General features: G+C 40.2%; 1 protein-coding gene across 1 annotated transcript; it reads right to left on the reverse strand.

Moving 5' to 3' along the window:
- Nucleotides 1-93: 93 nt before the first annotated feature.
- On the reverse strand, nucleotides 94-15,570 carry vwa7 (von Willebrand factor A domain containing 7). The gene is made up of 18 exons (XM_057348041.1): nucleotides 15,354-15,570; nucleotides 15,091-15,247; nucleotides 14,073-14,339; nucleotides 13,530-13,766; nucleotides 12,444-12,540; nucleotides 12,216-12,347; nucleotides 11,491-11,686; nucleotides 10,506-10,681; nucleotides 10,237-10,349; nucleotides 9,984-10,100; nucleotides 9,618-9,824; nucleotides 9,398-9,524; nucleotides 9,126-9,278; nucleotides 7,063-7,155; nucleotides 6,700-6,977; nucleotides 6,481-6,617; nucleotides 6,219-6,384; nucleotides 94-2,786 (listed from the first exon to the last, which is right to left on the reverse strand). The coding sequence occupies exons 3-18, from the start codon at nucleotides 14,292-14,294 to the stop codon at nucleotides 2,211-2,213; spliced, it is 3,027 nt and encodes a 1,008-aa protein (XP_057204024.1). The 5' UTR covers nucleotides 14,295-14,339; nucleotides 15,091-15,247; nucleotides 15,354-15,570; the 3' UTR covers nucleotides 94-2,210.
- Nucleotides 15,571-16,815: the final 1,245 nt, after the last annotated feature.

A 16,815-nucleotide genomic window follows, 5' to 3' on the forward strand; every position in this document is an offset into this window, starting at 1 on the left:
CATGATACCTATAAATCTATTGGGAATTCATCTATTAAATGATGAAACAATACCTCACAAAACATTGTAAATGAACATGAATCCTCTCAAGTCAATTCCATTTTAATTGAAGTGCAAGAACAAATGGATAAAACAAATGTACCATTTACGAAATCTGAAAACAATACATATAATACAAATACATAGCACCACCTGACATTTCTTAAACTTGAGGTGGCCAAACAAAAGACAAAAAAGGAGCAAAATGAATACTGATCAGTTCAATGCTGACTACCCCATTCTCCCCTTCAGTATCTCATAGAAGCTTCCAAAGAGTTTCAGAATCATGTAAGGAAAAGTAATCTGCCACTTGCTTAGTGAGTGGCAGAAATTGCACGAAGGACATCTCATACAAAGCTATCCACAAAAAGTTCAGTTATCACACCCCATACAGTGCAGCGATCATTTCGCCGCCATGTCTATATTTTCCCTACACGCTGCTCTGCCTACGCACTGCTTACGCGTGCGGTATGAAACAGGAGTTAAAAATCAGTAAGTTGTTCGTGTAAATGAAATGGCTGAGCTTCAAAGCGCGGGTAACCCTCCTCCTAGCTGAATTAGTTTTGATTGATTTTTCAACCGAGTCAGACTGTTATTAGGTGCCTTTGACTTATTCGGCGCAGCGCACGCAGGCCGATCAGGCGTCAAAAGCATCAATGATTTAACTGCTTGCCACTAGACTATATAAAACTACACATGTGCGTGGTGGTTAACACCGCTACTGTATATGTATACAATGTTTTATAAATGTAAAGAATGTTTACTAATGTATTTTACAACTCTTAAAATTGTCTCATAGAATAAGGCTCGATTCACATTTCGCGTCTAAAACCGCGCGGAAAACGCGAGCTGCACTGCGTTCTCCTTTTTTTCCAAAGCGTCTGGACTTTGCGCTCTCCTGGCGTCTGTCGTCGCTAAGCAACCGTGGGCCACGATAGCCGTTGAGACAAAGGATATATGGATTATATGAACTGAAAATACCTCGCAATAACTCTGCTGTTGCAATAACACAAAAACGCTGTTGCTTTAGAGCTGTGGTTCTAAACTGGTTTGGTCCTGGGACCCACATTTTCACATGGTCATTAAGCCACGACCCACTTTTTAGGATATATCATGTAGCCCAACCTTCATCATTTTACCTTTACGCATTTGGCAGATGCTTTTATCCAAAGCGACTTACAACACATTCAAGCTATACATTTATCAGTGTGTGTGTTTCCTGGGAAACAATATCACAAACGTTTGCGCTGCTGAAGCAATGCTCTACTACTGAGCCACAGGAACACTTGCTATTTATTTGAACATTAATACAGTGTAGTACTGCACCTGTCAAGCAGGAAAACCTCTTAAACTCACCTCCAATATTAAGCTTGTTTTTATTGTTTTTTGTCATAAAGTTTTTTGATGGATGTCTTGGCTTTTTGGGGAGGTTCTCTCACCCAGACCTTTTTATTTTTTGCTTTCATGGTTGCAATATGCTGTCATTGTTGCAAAGTGGCAACCGAACAATCGAAATACACTACTGGAATCTGGACGGACAAAAACGGACATCCCAACACGGAACACATTTCAAATGAGAAAAACTGGCTGTAGCACTGTTTTCCAAAGAAACATGAATCTGAACTTAACATGTTTGCCGAATATCTACGAACATATTATAGCATTTTTTTAAGTACAGTAAAATGATTACATCCAGCTCGTTTAAAGAGCAAAGAAGGAGCTCCCAAGTTATATTGGCTGATTTTCTTGTCATCCATTAAAAAAATAAACATTCAAAACTTTTGTTTGTAATGAAATGTCTACAAAAGTAATTTCAGACATTTAAGCATACAACTTTTGATTAAGATTTTTAAGACCATTAGAAACCTTTCAGTCAAGCATTTTCAAACTTTTGACTTGCATTCTTTTGACTGTGCATTCAAGAGGTAAAACAGTGCCGTCAATTTGCAAGTTGTAGAATAACAGATCGGTCACACACACACACACCACTCTGTGCAGTATGTTATCAATTCTAAAAAAAAACAAAGAGCATTATGGTCATCATTCTGATAATATCAGACAAATATGAGCAATTCACAGAATAAACCAGCCCTGAGTGATTTGTCTAGCTTTACAGTGGCTATTGATACAGTTTTTAGTACCTAATGTTGTAATACTAATACAGTATATTGTTACAGCAATTGAAGGATGTGAAGAACACTCAATATCAAGTGAGGATATAACCTGAGAACTAACAGCGGTTGAGACATCTCACTGCGTGCATTGTTCTTTTCTCTTAGCGCCCTCTGTTGGCTGGCTATGAGATGGCAGCGTCTCATATTTCCCGCTCTATCCAACAACACCAGCTCGGCCTGCGGAGCACAGCATCCTGAGGAGTAAAACATCATGATGGGCTTTCCCTCGGACCCTTCACTGATTTTTGTAGGTGCTTCTCCATTCACTAACTGGATGCGTCTTTGAGATTCGTGTCCAGCTTCTGTTTCGAAAGGCTGACTCTTGTTAAACTTGAGATGACCAACCCCTGTGGTTTCCTCATGAAGCTGTGGGAAATGGTTTCTGTTTCTCTCCGTAGTCACTTGAGACAGGGTGAGGATACCTTCACCTTGTGCCAGCTGCACAGATGCCAGTCCAGAATGACCTCTGTCTCTGGCCATGAGGGAAACATTCCAGCTGCCCTGAGAGCAGACGCCGGGACAGGCAGACTCCACACGCAGGGCAGAACATGCCGGAGGGCTTGTGTCTCGTTCCTGTGAAGGAAATACAGACTGCATTGATGAATAAACTTTGATTCAGCTTTCCTGTTAAAACATGAGACATGGTGTAACTCAGTGCTCGAATTGAATCAAGTCTTGTGGGGGGTCCCCACCATTTTTGGTGGGGGTGGGGGTTAGTCTTGCAATATATAATTTATACAAAATACAAAATATATTTGATCATAATAGGCATAACTATATAGTATTTATTAAAAACAGGCTCACATAAAAGAACGGGCTTCTTTTACAGTATTTTGTATCAAATCAATGCAGGCTTGGTGAACAGAAATTACTTTTGAACAGTAGTGTACGTCCAACACAATAATTCAAGCATTAGTTTACCAATGTAGTATTTTACTATTTCCCTAAAAACAACTGGATGATTGGCACTCTGTGATAATAATGTTTGTTCCAAAAGACTTGCTTAAATGCAAGAAACTAGTTTATTAGATATTAAAAATATAAATTGTGACAAGACCGGCTGTCAGTCAGTGTATTAGTGTTGTGGGGATTTTTCACCGGTTTCGGTGCAGTTTACATAGTTACGTCCGGTAGGTGGAGGCAAGGGACTGTTATGAGTGAGTCTGTCAGTCAGCAGACTATTCAACCATTTCAGTCCAAAAGTCTGCTTTATTCAGGAACTAACTATGGCTATCAATATGTCAATCATAGCTATTTCAAGAGTGAATACCGCATTTTTATGACGATGTAATTCCTGAAACTTTGCAGCGTGTATGTGGCCGTTTGTCTTAGCAGCATAAAAAACAAGTTTTATACAATTCTGAATGGATTATACAGTGCATTCGGAAAGTATTCACAGCGCTTCACTTTTTCCACATTTTGTTATGTTACAGCCTTATTCCAAAATGGATTAAATTCATTATTTTCCTCAAAATTCTACAAACAATACCCCATAATGACAACGTGAGAGAAGTTTGTTTGAAATCTTTGCAAATTTATTAAAAATAAAAAACAAACAAAAAAAAGTATTCACAGCCTTTGCTCAATACTTTGTTGAAGCACCTTTGGCACCAATTACAGCCTCAAGTCTTTTTGAGTATGATGCTACAAGCTTGTCACACCTATTTTTGGGCAGTTTCTCCCATTCTTCTTTGCAGGACCTCTCAAGCTCCATCAGGTTGGATGGGGAGCGTCGGTGCACAGATATTTTCCAGATCTCTCCAGAGATGTTCAATCGGGTTCAAGTCTGGGCTCTGGCTGGGCCACTCAAGGACATTCACAAAGTTGTCCTGTAGCCACTCCTTGTTATCTTGGCTGTGTGCTTAGGGTCATTGTCCTGTTGGAAGATGAACCTTCTGCTCTGTCCAAGGTTCTGAATGTTCTTGGCTGGCTTTTCATGATCATTATCTCTGTATTTTGTGCCATTGAGCTTTTCTTCTACCTTGACAAATGCCCCAGTCCCTGAAGCTGAAAAACACCCCCACATCATGATGCTGTTTCCACCACACTTTACTGTTGAGACGGTATTGTAAAGGTGTTGAGCAGTGCATGATTTTCTCCAGACATGAAGCATGAAACTGAGATTCATCAGACCAGAGAATCTTGTTTCTGACTGTTTGAAAGATTCGTTGAAGTACGTTTTTGCATATTTCAAGTTTTATGCGTCTTCACTAGCAAAGGCTTGAGTCTGGCCACTCGACAATAAAGACCAGATTGGTGGAGTGTTGCAGTGATGATTGTCTTTCTGTAAGTTTCTCCCATCTCTGTGTATGATCATGGAGCTCAACCAGAGTGATCATCAGTTTCTTGGTCACCGCTCTAACCAAGACTTCTTCATCAATGGCTCAGTTTGGCCGGGTGGCCAGCTCTAGGAAGAGTCCTGGTGGTTCCAAACTTCTTTTACGGATGACGGAGGCCACTGTGCTCTTTGGGACCTTCAATGCTGCAGAAATTTTTCTGTACCCTTCCCCAGGTCTGTGCCTCGATAAAATCCTGTCTCGGATGTCTACAGACAATTACATGGACTTCATGGCTTGGTTTGTGCTCTGACATGCACTGTTAACTGTGGGACCTTATATAGACAGGTGTGTTCTGTGACAAGGGAGGCGTGACGAGAGCCATGGGAGGAAGAAGCGAGGCCGGGACACGATTGATAATGAGTGTCAGCTGGGCGTCATTCCGGCCTAGTATCTCTCGTGGAGGAGATCGGAAACATAAAAGGACGAACAGCAGGAGAATACGGCGAGAGAGGACCGGGCCCGGACATTAGTTAAGTTTTGTTTATGTTCGTGTGGTCGGCAGTCGTCCGTGAGGGGCTGCCGGCCTGTTTTACTGCTGTTTATTGTTTATTTATTTTATTAAAGTTTGTTAAATGTTCGCCGGTTCCCGCCTCCTTCCTTCCGTTTTATTGAACCTTATTACATGTTCCTTTCCAAATCATGTTCAATCAACTGAATTTACCACAGGTGGACTCTAATGAAGTTGTAGAAACAGCTCAAGGAAGATCAGTGGAAACAGGATGCACCTGAGCTCAATTTGTAGAATTTTGAGGAAAATAATGAATTTAATCCATTTTGGAATAAAGCTGTAACATAAAAAAATGTGGAAAAAGTGAAGCACTGTGAATACTTTCCGGATGCACTCTATATAGCACATATTGTCGAAGACAACAGAACCCATTATAATTTTGTCCACGCTTAATGTGGCGTGACGCGGCACCACACATCAAACCCATTAACTCTTTCCCCGCCATTGACGAGTTATCTGGTCATTTAAAATCCAATGGTTCCCTGCCAAACACGAGTTATTACCGCAATCGGTATTTGTACTGTTGTACAGCAGGTGGCGCTGTTACAGATCTTTGGAAAGAACTTATATATTTGATCTGTTTTGGGGGTAAATATTTAATCTGTTTTTAATAATAATTTTTAATCTAATCAACTGTTAATCAAACTGATGCATTTTTTAAGAAACCTACCCACATTTAAGAGGTGAAAAAAAATGAAGATAGAAGAATTCGATTTCTTTTGTTTAAAAGATGAGACTCTGTTCTTTCATTTGACATATTATTTGTCCATGTATTCATTACAGAAAATGTACTGTGAGCCATGACATTTTAGTGAAAATGTTCAAAAATGCTGCCGCTGACTGGCAACTTAAAAAAAAAGGCTGGCGTGGAAAGAGTTCAGAACAAGGCATTTGTCTCATCGCATCCAGTCGCTTGCATCTGGTGTAAACAGGGTGTAACACTCATTTCATCATTTACTTCATGTCATTCAAAGTCTGTGTGAAGTTCTTTGTTCCACAGAACACATACTATACATTGAAAAACTTAAAAGTAGTCCCTGGAACTGGGTTATATTTCATGTTTCCTCAAGCCATACAATACGCTACTGCTTGTTCAGAGTAAAACTTGGTTTTAAATGCCCAAATTTGAACATGATGTAATAATCATGTAAATGTCACCTCGGGTATGACGGTCAGATACACCACAGCATAGTTTGAGTCTGGTGAATCTTCAGCATGGACAGTCAGCGTCAGAGTGATGAGTCGTTTTGTTTCAGCGTTGTGAGGAGTATTCAGTTCAATCTCCCTCTTCACAGAGCTTCTCTCAGCAATAAACAGCTTATTTCTGTTGATCAGGAACATATATAACTTTTCATTTTAGTCGTTGGCTGACAGGAAATCATTTTTATGGACCAGAGCGATTATACTTCTGGATCATCACCTGTGTTGCTCGGTGTGGGAGAGGTACCCATAGTCATCTTCTGCTGAAAGAACAAAGTGACGGTCGGGGCCGTGATTGGATATCTCAAACATCACCGTAGAGCTGTGACCAGGCAGAAGGTTTGGAGCAGAGAGAACCTGAGGACGAGGGCAACTTTTTCATTGAGCCATGTCGCATATTTTATCAGACCATTATTCTGTGAATGTTCTGAATTTGTACCTGTATCTGCACGTGTGTCGGTTGAGTCATCTTAGAAGAAACTCTTTCCAGGAGGTTTCCCTTTCTATCAGATCCAGTAAGACGTAAACTGAAAGGCATTCTGGGTACTGAGACCATGTGACCCACCAGCTCCTCTTCAGACCAGTGAGAAGATGAAGAGTTCAGCAACACCTTGAGTAAACTCTCTCCCTTGGGCCCCAATAGGGTCACATGACTGAATGAGGTGTCCTCATTGGGTGAGAGGCCTGTTACTGCAATCACTAGAAACACTGCAGTGCCTATTAAGAAATGTGTGTTTAGAGATTCAAGTGTCTCTCAACGTTAGATTCAAGTATTTCTCAACGTTAAAGGCATCAGACAGACCTGCTATAGGACTGCCCTCTACTTTACTCAGTCCAGGATGTGTCTCATTGGCCTCTTTTGCAAAATAGTACAAAAAGTCCAAGCTACTGTCACCTAGAAAACACAAGTGAAGAGAATCTGAGGCACGCTTGTTAATCGGCAACATATCTGGTTTTGCTAAAACCTGCAATCATTAACCTTTTGTAAACGGTTAGTTTCAGTTCTTGGGCCTCATTTATAAAATTTGCGTAGACACCGTCCTAAATTTGATTTTACGATCATTTCTTAAAGTGCGTATGTGTGATTCATAGAACGAACGTACACACAGCAAAGGCGTGTACGCCTCTCTATCAGATGTGAAATCTTTAAATCGCAAATGATAGTGAAATTGTGTGCAGGTGAACAGTTTCAGATTTCCACCTTTTAATGTTGTCTAATTAATATTATTGACGTATATCAAAAGCACCAGTCAACGTCCAAATCCTATACAAGTGGAAAGAATGGCTTATATTTCCAAAAACCTGCAGCACTCGGACAAGCAAAAATGCGTACGTCTGCTCAGACCCTGACGTTGCACTAGGCACTTTTCCACATTAAAGATGAGCCGTGGATTTTTCGTACGCACATTTTATATATGAGGCCCCATGATTCTGATTGGTCAATAGCTTCACTTTATTTACAAAGACCGCTTCACTTGGCGATTCTGCATAGATATACAGTATATAACTAAATGCCACATTCGAGCGCTGCATGCTTTTGTCCGCTTTTTATGAACATCAACAACAGTTTAAAAGTAGCCTAATTCCACAGAAAAAAATACTTGCGCTGTGTCCGAAATCGCGTACTGTGAGAGTACGTACTGAATTTGAATAAGTAGCTACCTATCGGCCGTTAAAACAGTATGTTCTGTATAGTATGAGTGGGAGTAGTATGAATAGATTTCGGACATATTGTGTCCTCCATGTTTTATGGTCATGTGACCCGTAAGCTCTTTGACCAATGACGTATTAACAACAACCTACACGTGAGCGTTGATAAAAACATAATCTAGTCACGAGAAATTCATTTATTGCCATTTACATTAAAAACGGACATCCACCTTAAAGTTTTCCGCTATATTTATTTGATTTACTTTTCAAATTTGACCGTTGCTCAGCTCCCGTGGCATCATGGGATAGATAAGCGTCCATCCAAACCACACTCGCGAATCTCGGCGGAAGCAGTAGACCATCCGGGTATTTCCCGCCTACTGTTTTTTGTATACTGAGGTTTCGGACATAATATTCATGACTCATACTCATTTTCGCCTACTATATAGTACGGAAGTAGGCCATTTCAGACGCAGCGTTGCTCGCACCATTCCAATATGGCGGATGAACTCCGTATAGCGGCCCATAGAAACAGATAATAATGCAGCATCTAGTTATATAATCTATGACGATTCTGTGTACCCTTAGCAACCACCCTTATCAACGAAACATTCTGTTGCTGTCCACTGCAGTTAATCAAAGACTTTTTTTTCCAGTGGAAGGGAGACTGATGTGATTTTACTTCATGAAAGTTACATTGATGGATATTTTTGGCATTAATATTTGTAATGTGCGGTGATCGTTTTAAAAAAGCAATATGGTACTCTGGGCTAGTGCTTTATAGTAAATAACTTTGCTTAGCGTAATGCCTAACAACGTCCTTCAGCTGTGAATTATTAACAATAACATTGCAGGTTGCTTTACGTACTGTCCAAGACGTTTTCTGTGAAATCCAACATGAAAAGCGGAATTTATAAGTCATTGCTATGATCTCACAGTCATGAATAGATAGTCTGGATCTGTTTTTTCGTGTACTTGCTCAATAAATGATTTTTGTTTATTTTTAGCGAAATTTACTGGCAGATATATTGAATATTCAGTATTTAGGCTGAAAACTGAAAGCCTCTTTAAGACATCGTGAATTGAAAATGCATTCCTTAATGATGGGTTGACAATCCTGACCCAGGATTCTTTTCGTTTTTGTGCAAACATGACTAATGTTTTAGTGACAGACGCAAGTTAAGTTAGGGAAAGTCTGTTTGCCAGCATCTTTACCTTGAACGTTGAAGGAAACTGGTCCAATGGCTCTCATCACAAGCTGCCATACACCTGTTTCCAGTGGAGGGAGCAGGCATATTCTGTATAGACCCTGTGATGAATCCAGCTCCGCCAGCGGACCATCAGAACCAGGAAGAAACTGACGAGAACCTTACATTGAGACAATCAAACCCATGAACATGCCATCACAGTACACAGTACAGTGTACTTCAGGTCGAGGTTTAGGTCGACGGGCTGATACAGTGAAGATAGTATGAATGCGCTTGTACCTGAAGGGCTGATGAGCTCACAGTGTTTAATCTGACCAGTGATGTGCAGCTTCACATTCTCCACAGCTCCGTCCACTCGAAAGGAATTTAATGAATCCATCTCGCTCTCTACGTGAAGCAGAGTCACCTATTCATGAGAAAAGACCTTTCATTTATGATTTTATGACCGCAAAATCCTGAACAAAAACTAGATTTCTTTCGTCTGCTGGATTTACTGCACCTTACTGGAGGTGGTAGTGTCTTCTACAATAGCTGACACTTTGTGGATGTCTTTGTTTGTAGTGAAGATGGTCATTCCCCCAGAAACAGACGACAGAGAAGAATACAGAGAGAATCTATCTGGAGATAGCGTTTCTCTTCTCTTTCTCTTTCTAAGCAATCTTCCTCTTGATGTGAGACTTGGATCCTCAGTGAGCAGAAAGTTCACCTAGTTCAGAGATAACAATGCATAAAATCAAAGGAAGGAGAAATCAATTGTCAGTTCTAGAGTACACTGATGCCATAGTAGATCTGTTTTTAAAGAAGCATTTCTTTCTTACTTCTCTATGATCTAAGTAAGGTAAATCCTGTGAAACAGAACGCTTACCTTTATCTGCTTCTCCAGTATGAGAGCCTGAACGGCACTCTGCAGGTGATGATCTTTAGGGGAAGCGTCTGTGAATACGAAAATCTCTGACAGCGGAGGGCTATGGGTAAGAGCCAGCTGACAAAACACACACGCCCACGTAGATTGCATGTAACTGTACCCTATAGATGTAAACCCTAAACATTGTGTAGGGCCACTTCTTCCTCACTTCTACCCTCTACCCTGCAACACCATGAATATCTCTGATAGTTACCTGAAGAGCAGAGAGACACATCTCTGGTTCATCTCCACCACCGAGAGCCATTAGATTCTCCATGTACAGCATGAACTCGTCAGGATTATCCGTCTCCTTCACTGGTCCAAAATCTGAAATACAACATTCATTGAACTATTTTTGCAATTAAGAACAAGTTTAACATGAAATCAGGATCACACAAAGGGTTCTTTGAGGATCCAGTTGTAAGGTGTATTTAAAAGTCGGAGGGATGTTGTTTTAAGTTAAATGCACGCTAAGGTGGTCACCGGGGTCATGGAAGGGCACCAGAATGAAGGTTCCGGGCAGAGTGGTTCTGCGGCTTCTTTCACGGGCCTGTATGATGGAGAACGCACGGAGACGGGCGGCCGTGATCTCTTCAAACATACTGCCAGTGGTGTCCATGACGAAAACGAGTGCCGGAGGCTGCTGTACGCTGAAGAGACTACACATCCAACACAACACATCACACATACTGGGCATCAGTCAGCGAACCTACAGGATTTATTTAAACCTAGTACAGATTTTGTTTTTGGTAATAAATCTTTGGGATTATACTGTATATACACAGTAGAGGCTAAAAGAGTTGTCTGCGTATTCGTACAACATTTGCTCTTAATGCCCCTGCAGATTTGACTTAAGGTTATACATCACTTTTGGCTGCTACTGTGTCCTTGTAAAAGTTGAGAAACATTATTCTGCATTTCTTTGCAGATATATAAATGTATTTTCCTCTTGTAGCAAAATACACCAATATGCTGCTGGTTTATCTTAACGAATGTTCATATTCATATAGTTTTTACTTATACAATGCTTTTTATTGACAATGTCCCTCCCCTTTAAGCTCTAAGTCTGTCATGACTAGCAGTAGTAAATCATGATTCATGACTGTTAGTTGTAGTAAACTAAATTGGCTATTTTAGAACACAAAAGTCCATGAATGTCTTCAAAGGAATCTGAACACATTCATTCATATCATGTGTTAAGCATCTCAGTATTAACATGTGTTCCTCTCCTCTCCTCTCCTCTCCTCTCCTCTCCTCTCCTCTCCTCTCCTCTCCTCTCCTCTCCTCTCCTCTCCTCTCCTCTCCTCTCCTCTCCTCTCCTCTCCTCTCCTCTCCTCTCCTCTCCTCTCCTCTCCTCTCCTCTCCTCTCCTCTCCTCTCCTCTCCTCTCTTTCAAAGTAAAACTCAAATTCCTCCTTTCACATGGCTGTAAGCTGTTGCTCTAGAGCAAAATGACATTGACCTCTGACCTGAGGAAGCTTTTGGGTCCCACCTCCTCTCTGAGGTCTTGCAGCACTCTGAGGGTTGCCGTGGCAGCCAGATGAGCCGCCTCTTTATGGAGGTAGTGATGAGGGGAGAACAGAGGAGACGTGCTGTCTTTGTTGATTCCTCCTTCAGCGCCGTGGTGACGACTGCTGTCCAGAATCCCACCGTGGCTACACTTGCCTTTATTAATCAACAACTCTTTTACTTCCCTTATTTATTCCCTGTGGTCATAACCTCATTTTACATGGACTCATTCAACAGACATCTAAAGTGACATGTACATACAAGGGGTTAATATTACAAACAAGTCATAAATCACCGCAAGATCAAGACATAAAAAAAAAACATCTAACCCATTTATACATTAAACAAATAAAATGTATATATTGAGAATTATATTTTATAATTGTATTATTTTAAAACAAATGTCTTCTTCACTTTATATTGTTGTAAGAAGAAAATGTTTATTTTATTGTAAAGAGGATACGGGGAGAATGCATTGAATGCTGAATTGTTACAGTATGGCAATTTATTATTGGTCCTATACAATAAATAGGCTCTATATTTCAGAAAGTTTTCACAAGGTTCACATTAGATAGTACATGTTTAATAATGAATTTAATGTGCCATTAAAAACCATTTGATATAAGCATTCATTAAACTGGAAGTTTTTCATGAGAACAGAATTTGATGTGCTATATGTACGTACCTGCTGGTTTATCTGGGAAGCCGCTGAAATAGCCAGTGGTCAGCAGTGGCTCGGTCTCACCCCGGATCATTTCTTCCAGAAGATTATTGTAACAACTAAACCTGTAGCACACTGCACAGGTAGGAGTGTCCTCTGAAAACAACAAAAGGGACAGCCTAATGACCTACCCAAACTAAAAGAAAGAAATGAAGTGTTTCATTGTTCAGATGTGCTGTTGGAGAGACTCACCTGAGGCCACAGGTACTGCAGACTCTTCAGGATGAAGCAGGTGGAGGTAAAAGTCTCGCTTGCCCATCTCCACCCAGTTACTATGACTGTAGAAGTCCTGCACACACACATTTGGCACTACATGTCTTTGTGTGTTCGCTAACGTTAAAATAAATACATCGATGCTACAAAAGTGCTTTTTACTTTTATGTAAACTTGGATGTTTACTGTGTATTGTGTTGTAAAAGAACGGTATTAATCCTCTCAAGCTACAGTATACATCACTATACAGGTTTTCCTGTAGCTTTTTTGGATTGCTGTGCAACATCGGTAATGTATTTTCGATGAAATTGTGTATTATTTCAAATATACATTATATTTTATGAATTAAATATGGTTGTGAACAACAGTTCAGCTTGAGGAACAGGGATTAACATGTAATGCCTTAAAGGGGTCATATGGCGTGAACACGTGTTTTTCTGTGTCTTTGGTGTGTTATAAGTTGCCCATGCATGTATTAGACACGTAAAATTGCAGAAATGAAAGTGTGGGAACAAAAGAATCATTCTATGTAAAAGCGAATGCTCACCCAGACCTGCCTGAAACACGTCGTGTAGCCACACCCCCACAAATCTACATCAGTTGGTGGTCTGATTTGTCTAAGACCGCCCAAATGTAGACTCAAGTAAGGTGGGCGTACCTGTCAGAACAATTGAAGAGGAACCTGATGTTCCAAATATGGTAAGAGGCGTTACATTTCCCTCACACGCTTGCAGTATTCCACCAATCACTACGCACTGGTGAACTGGCCAATCACAGCACACCTCGCTTTTCAGAGCCATGAGCTTTGTAAAAGATCTGCTCGTTTCAGAGAGGCGGGGCAAAGAGGAGATACAAACATGCACGGTGTGTGGAAAATACAGCGTTTTTAACCTTAAATCGTGTATACACATTACATTACATCTAAAACAAACGACAATATTCCTTTTAGCCCAGTCATATGACCCCTTTAAAGTGCAAAACTAGGCAAAACATATTTTTTTATGTAATGCAATAAATTCCATGTGTTCCTGTCACATAAATGTCAAAAAGTGGTAGTTGTTGTACTTGTAGTGAGTGGAAGAGCTGGCCCAGGCTTCGTCTGGCTCCCTGGTACTCTTTAGATTTGGTCAGCAATAGCGTCTGGCTCCAGAAGTCACGCAGCATCTCTGTGGCTCCTTCCACCCGCTCCGAGTCAAAGTGATAGATGGGATCAGAGCGCGTGGAGCTCAGAAAGTCCATAGCAGCATTGGCACTTGCTACCTCACCCACAGCATGCCAAAATCCCCGACCAAGCCCGGTATGCTACGACACAACCGGTGAATGAGAAAATATCTGAGCGTTTAGCTCACTGTTCATCGATAAACAACACATTCATGAAAGGAGCAACTTGAGTTGTACTTCAGCACTTGTTTTAATACATTGCAAATGAAGCTGGCTGACCAGCAGAGTCTTGCAGGATAGGTTACATGTATGCTGTGGGCAGATGCGTTTATCTAAAGCTGCTAACAGAAGAGTATTGATTATAGACTGTCTTGACTTTCATCACTAAACGTCAAGACACACAACACAATACTTAACTCGCTTGCAATGTGCGACTATAATGCTCACCAGCTCTTCTTTATCTCCGCCTTGTGCTTGTTCCATGATTGTGCTTAAGGTTTCCGTGGTGATGTTAAGTATAGCCTGCTCGGTCATGTACTGATGTGTGGATGAGTCCCAGGATAACGTCAGTACACGAGACCAGAAGTTGGGCAGAAAGGCTTGACATATTGGCACAAAGAGCAGGGCGCACAGTTGGGTCGTGGCCCTGATGCTGACACTTTTACACATCACTGATCCAAACCGCTGGACTGCTCAGAGAGAAATACATCACACCTGCAGAGGTTTGAGACGTACTGTTTGTGTGTACAGGATGTGCTGAGCTGTCTTATCTTACACATCAGCGGTACTAGAGCTATGGCCGCTGCCAACAAACACACACTTTTATTTTAGCTGTGAATAATCGGTGGCATCCCATAATAATAGCAATCATAAATAAAATCACGTTATGATTTTTTTTCAATTTCAGTTCAGGCTAATTTCCAGAAATAAACATTATAAAGAACATTCAGAAATTGTTTGCATAAATATATATAGCGTTGTAGATTTAAGTCAGACATGCTTGGTCAAAACAAGAGCATTGTTTGAACGACCATTTTTATTATTGTTGGTAAAGAGTTCATTCAGTTTTTAAACATTTTCATTTTTTTATTCTGGATTCCAGTTAATATCCATCAAACTGCAGTTGGGTTGTTTTGCTGAAGTTATAATAACTCAAGAAAATCTAGCTAACTAAACACAATAAAAACATGATTTTTGCAAATGAACTCTTCGCTTGTTTGCATAAAGCAGTTCAATTAAGCTACAGTACTAAAAACCACTTCAAACCCCAAAACAAAACTATGCTTATTATGGTTTTGTTATTACATGACAGATTTGGGTGTGGCTTGATTCACCTGCTTCATGTTTACAACCATTGATTAAAGTTTCCGTCAATTTCTCATTTCTATGTCATTTCTATCACTTCACAGCACTTTTACACATGGTTTAATTTAGCATAGGAAAATAAAGATTATAGTTCTCTTACCTCTTCCTTTTCTGTTTTCAGTTGAGCTTTTCTCAGCATGTGTGTTTTTTCTTTAACAGGTCCATGTTCTCTGATTGGCAGTCAGCATTGAGCGTCTGGTGTGGTTTTAACCCACATACAGAGAGATGTCGCGTCTCTTCACCACATTCCGTGCAGCCTTTTAAATAACACAGGTTTAAATAACACGTCTTCAGACTCATGTGGTGATTGTGAATATTTCTGGAGATGGACCTCTAGCTCTGAAAGAAAAACATGTTTGCTACCTGCTGAAGTGAGAACGAAGATAAATGTCCAGAGTATATCATGAATCCACCGGTTGAATGTGTTTCTCTTCTTGTCTTCTTTCTCCTCTACACCCCCTTTCTCTTCTTTCTCCGGCATTTGTCCCATTTCAGCACACTGCATTGACTCTACACAATAGGATTGAATATATTAAGGTTCACCCTGTCCCCATTCCCCTGTCTTTTGCTTGCTTACTCACTTCCCCCAGTGCTCTATTGTGACATCACTGCTCAAAGACTTCAGACAAACCCAACCCACTCTTTCATTAGACTTCAAACTCACTTTTTAGAGGTGATAAAGAAATCAAATTCTGTCTTATTATAGATGTTTCAATCGTTTCCTGTGTTTGGAGAGTCAATGGTTGGGTTGATAATGGGATGCTAAGTTCAATACACCGCCTTTTATTATACAGTGATAAATCTTGCAAACAGCTCCTTGTCACAGTAACTCATACTGTTGTATGTTACATTCTGTTATCACCCTATATATCTATAAATCAACTTTCTACAAAAATGGCTGTTAGGCGGAAAAGAAATAAAATAATCAATGCTAATTTTACTTTTGTCAAAGGTTGCACTGACAATCTATATACTGTGTAGTATTCTATGACAGAATCAACATACAGATGATACTCAACAGGAATATTCATTCCTTTCTTTAATGGGAGTAAATCATCAGCGGTGTCGGGGAATATGCGTGTGTGTTTGAATAGTGTATAAATGGGTGTGTTGAAGCAGAAAAGAAAAGAAGGACAATAGCATGGACTGATGTTCTGACCAAATCAATGTCAAAATAAAGAATTAAACTGGTCAATCCTATAATAACACAAAATCAGACTGACTGTTGAATCATGTTACCAAACCATTCAAACCATTCAAGTAAAATGCATGAATGTAGAACAGACATACAAAGCCCTAATTAACACAACTCATGATGGTCAGAACTGAGAGTCGTGACCTCAGAATATCAGGAAATATCAGATATGGGTCTGATATCCAAAGTCAATGCCTCCAGTCCAGAGGCAGATAAAGAACTGAAGGCATGTTGTGTAGTGTTAATTTTGTCAAATACATGCACTTTACATTACAAACAGACGGCATGTTTTAAGTCACACCAGAACATTAGTCACTAACACTAACTAACACTGCTTCCTGCATCGCTGCCGGCGGCTTGTATGTATCAGTGCTCTTACCACTTCGCTCTAATATTAGTGTATTTTATTATCGTTAATATTATTGTCGTTGCTAACTTATCCTGATATCTCAATAACCCTGTTCTTGTTATTTACTTGAAGATTCTAAACCAAAAGTGATAGTTAACTTAACGCCGTTAGCATAGCAATAGCGTGTTACCTTGCTTTCTGTTTACACTGTGGAATATCATCTTGCCTCTGGTTTGTCTTGTGTGCTAACTGTTTCTCTTTTTAAGCGAGTATACTACGAT

The sequence above is a fragment of the Triplophysa rosa genome, linkage group LG12 (assembly GCF_024868665.1).
Source record: "Triplophysa rosa linkage group LG12, Trosa_1v2, whole genome shotgun sequence".
Taxonomy (NCBI): domain Eukaryota; kingdom Metazoa; phylum Chordata; class Actinopteri; order Cypriniformes; family Nemacheilidae; genus Triplophysa; species Triplophysa rosa.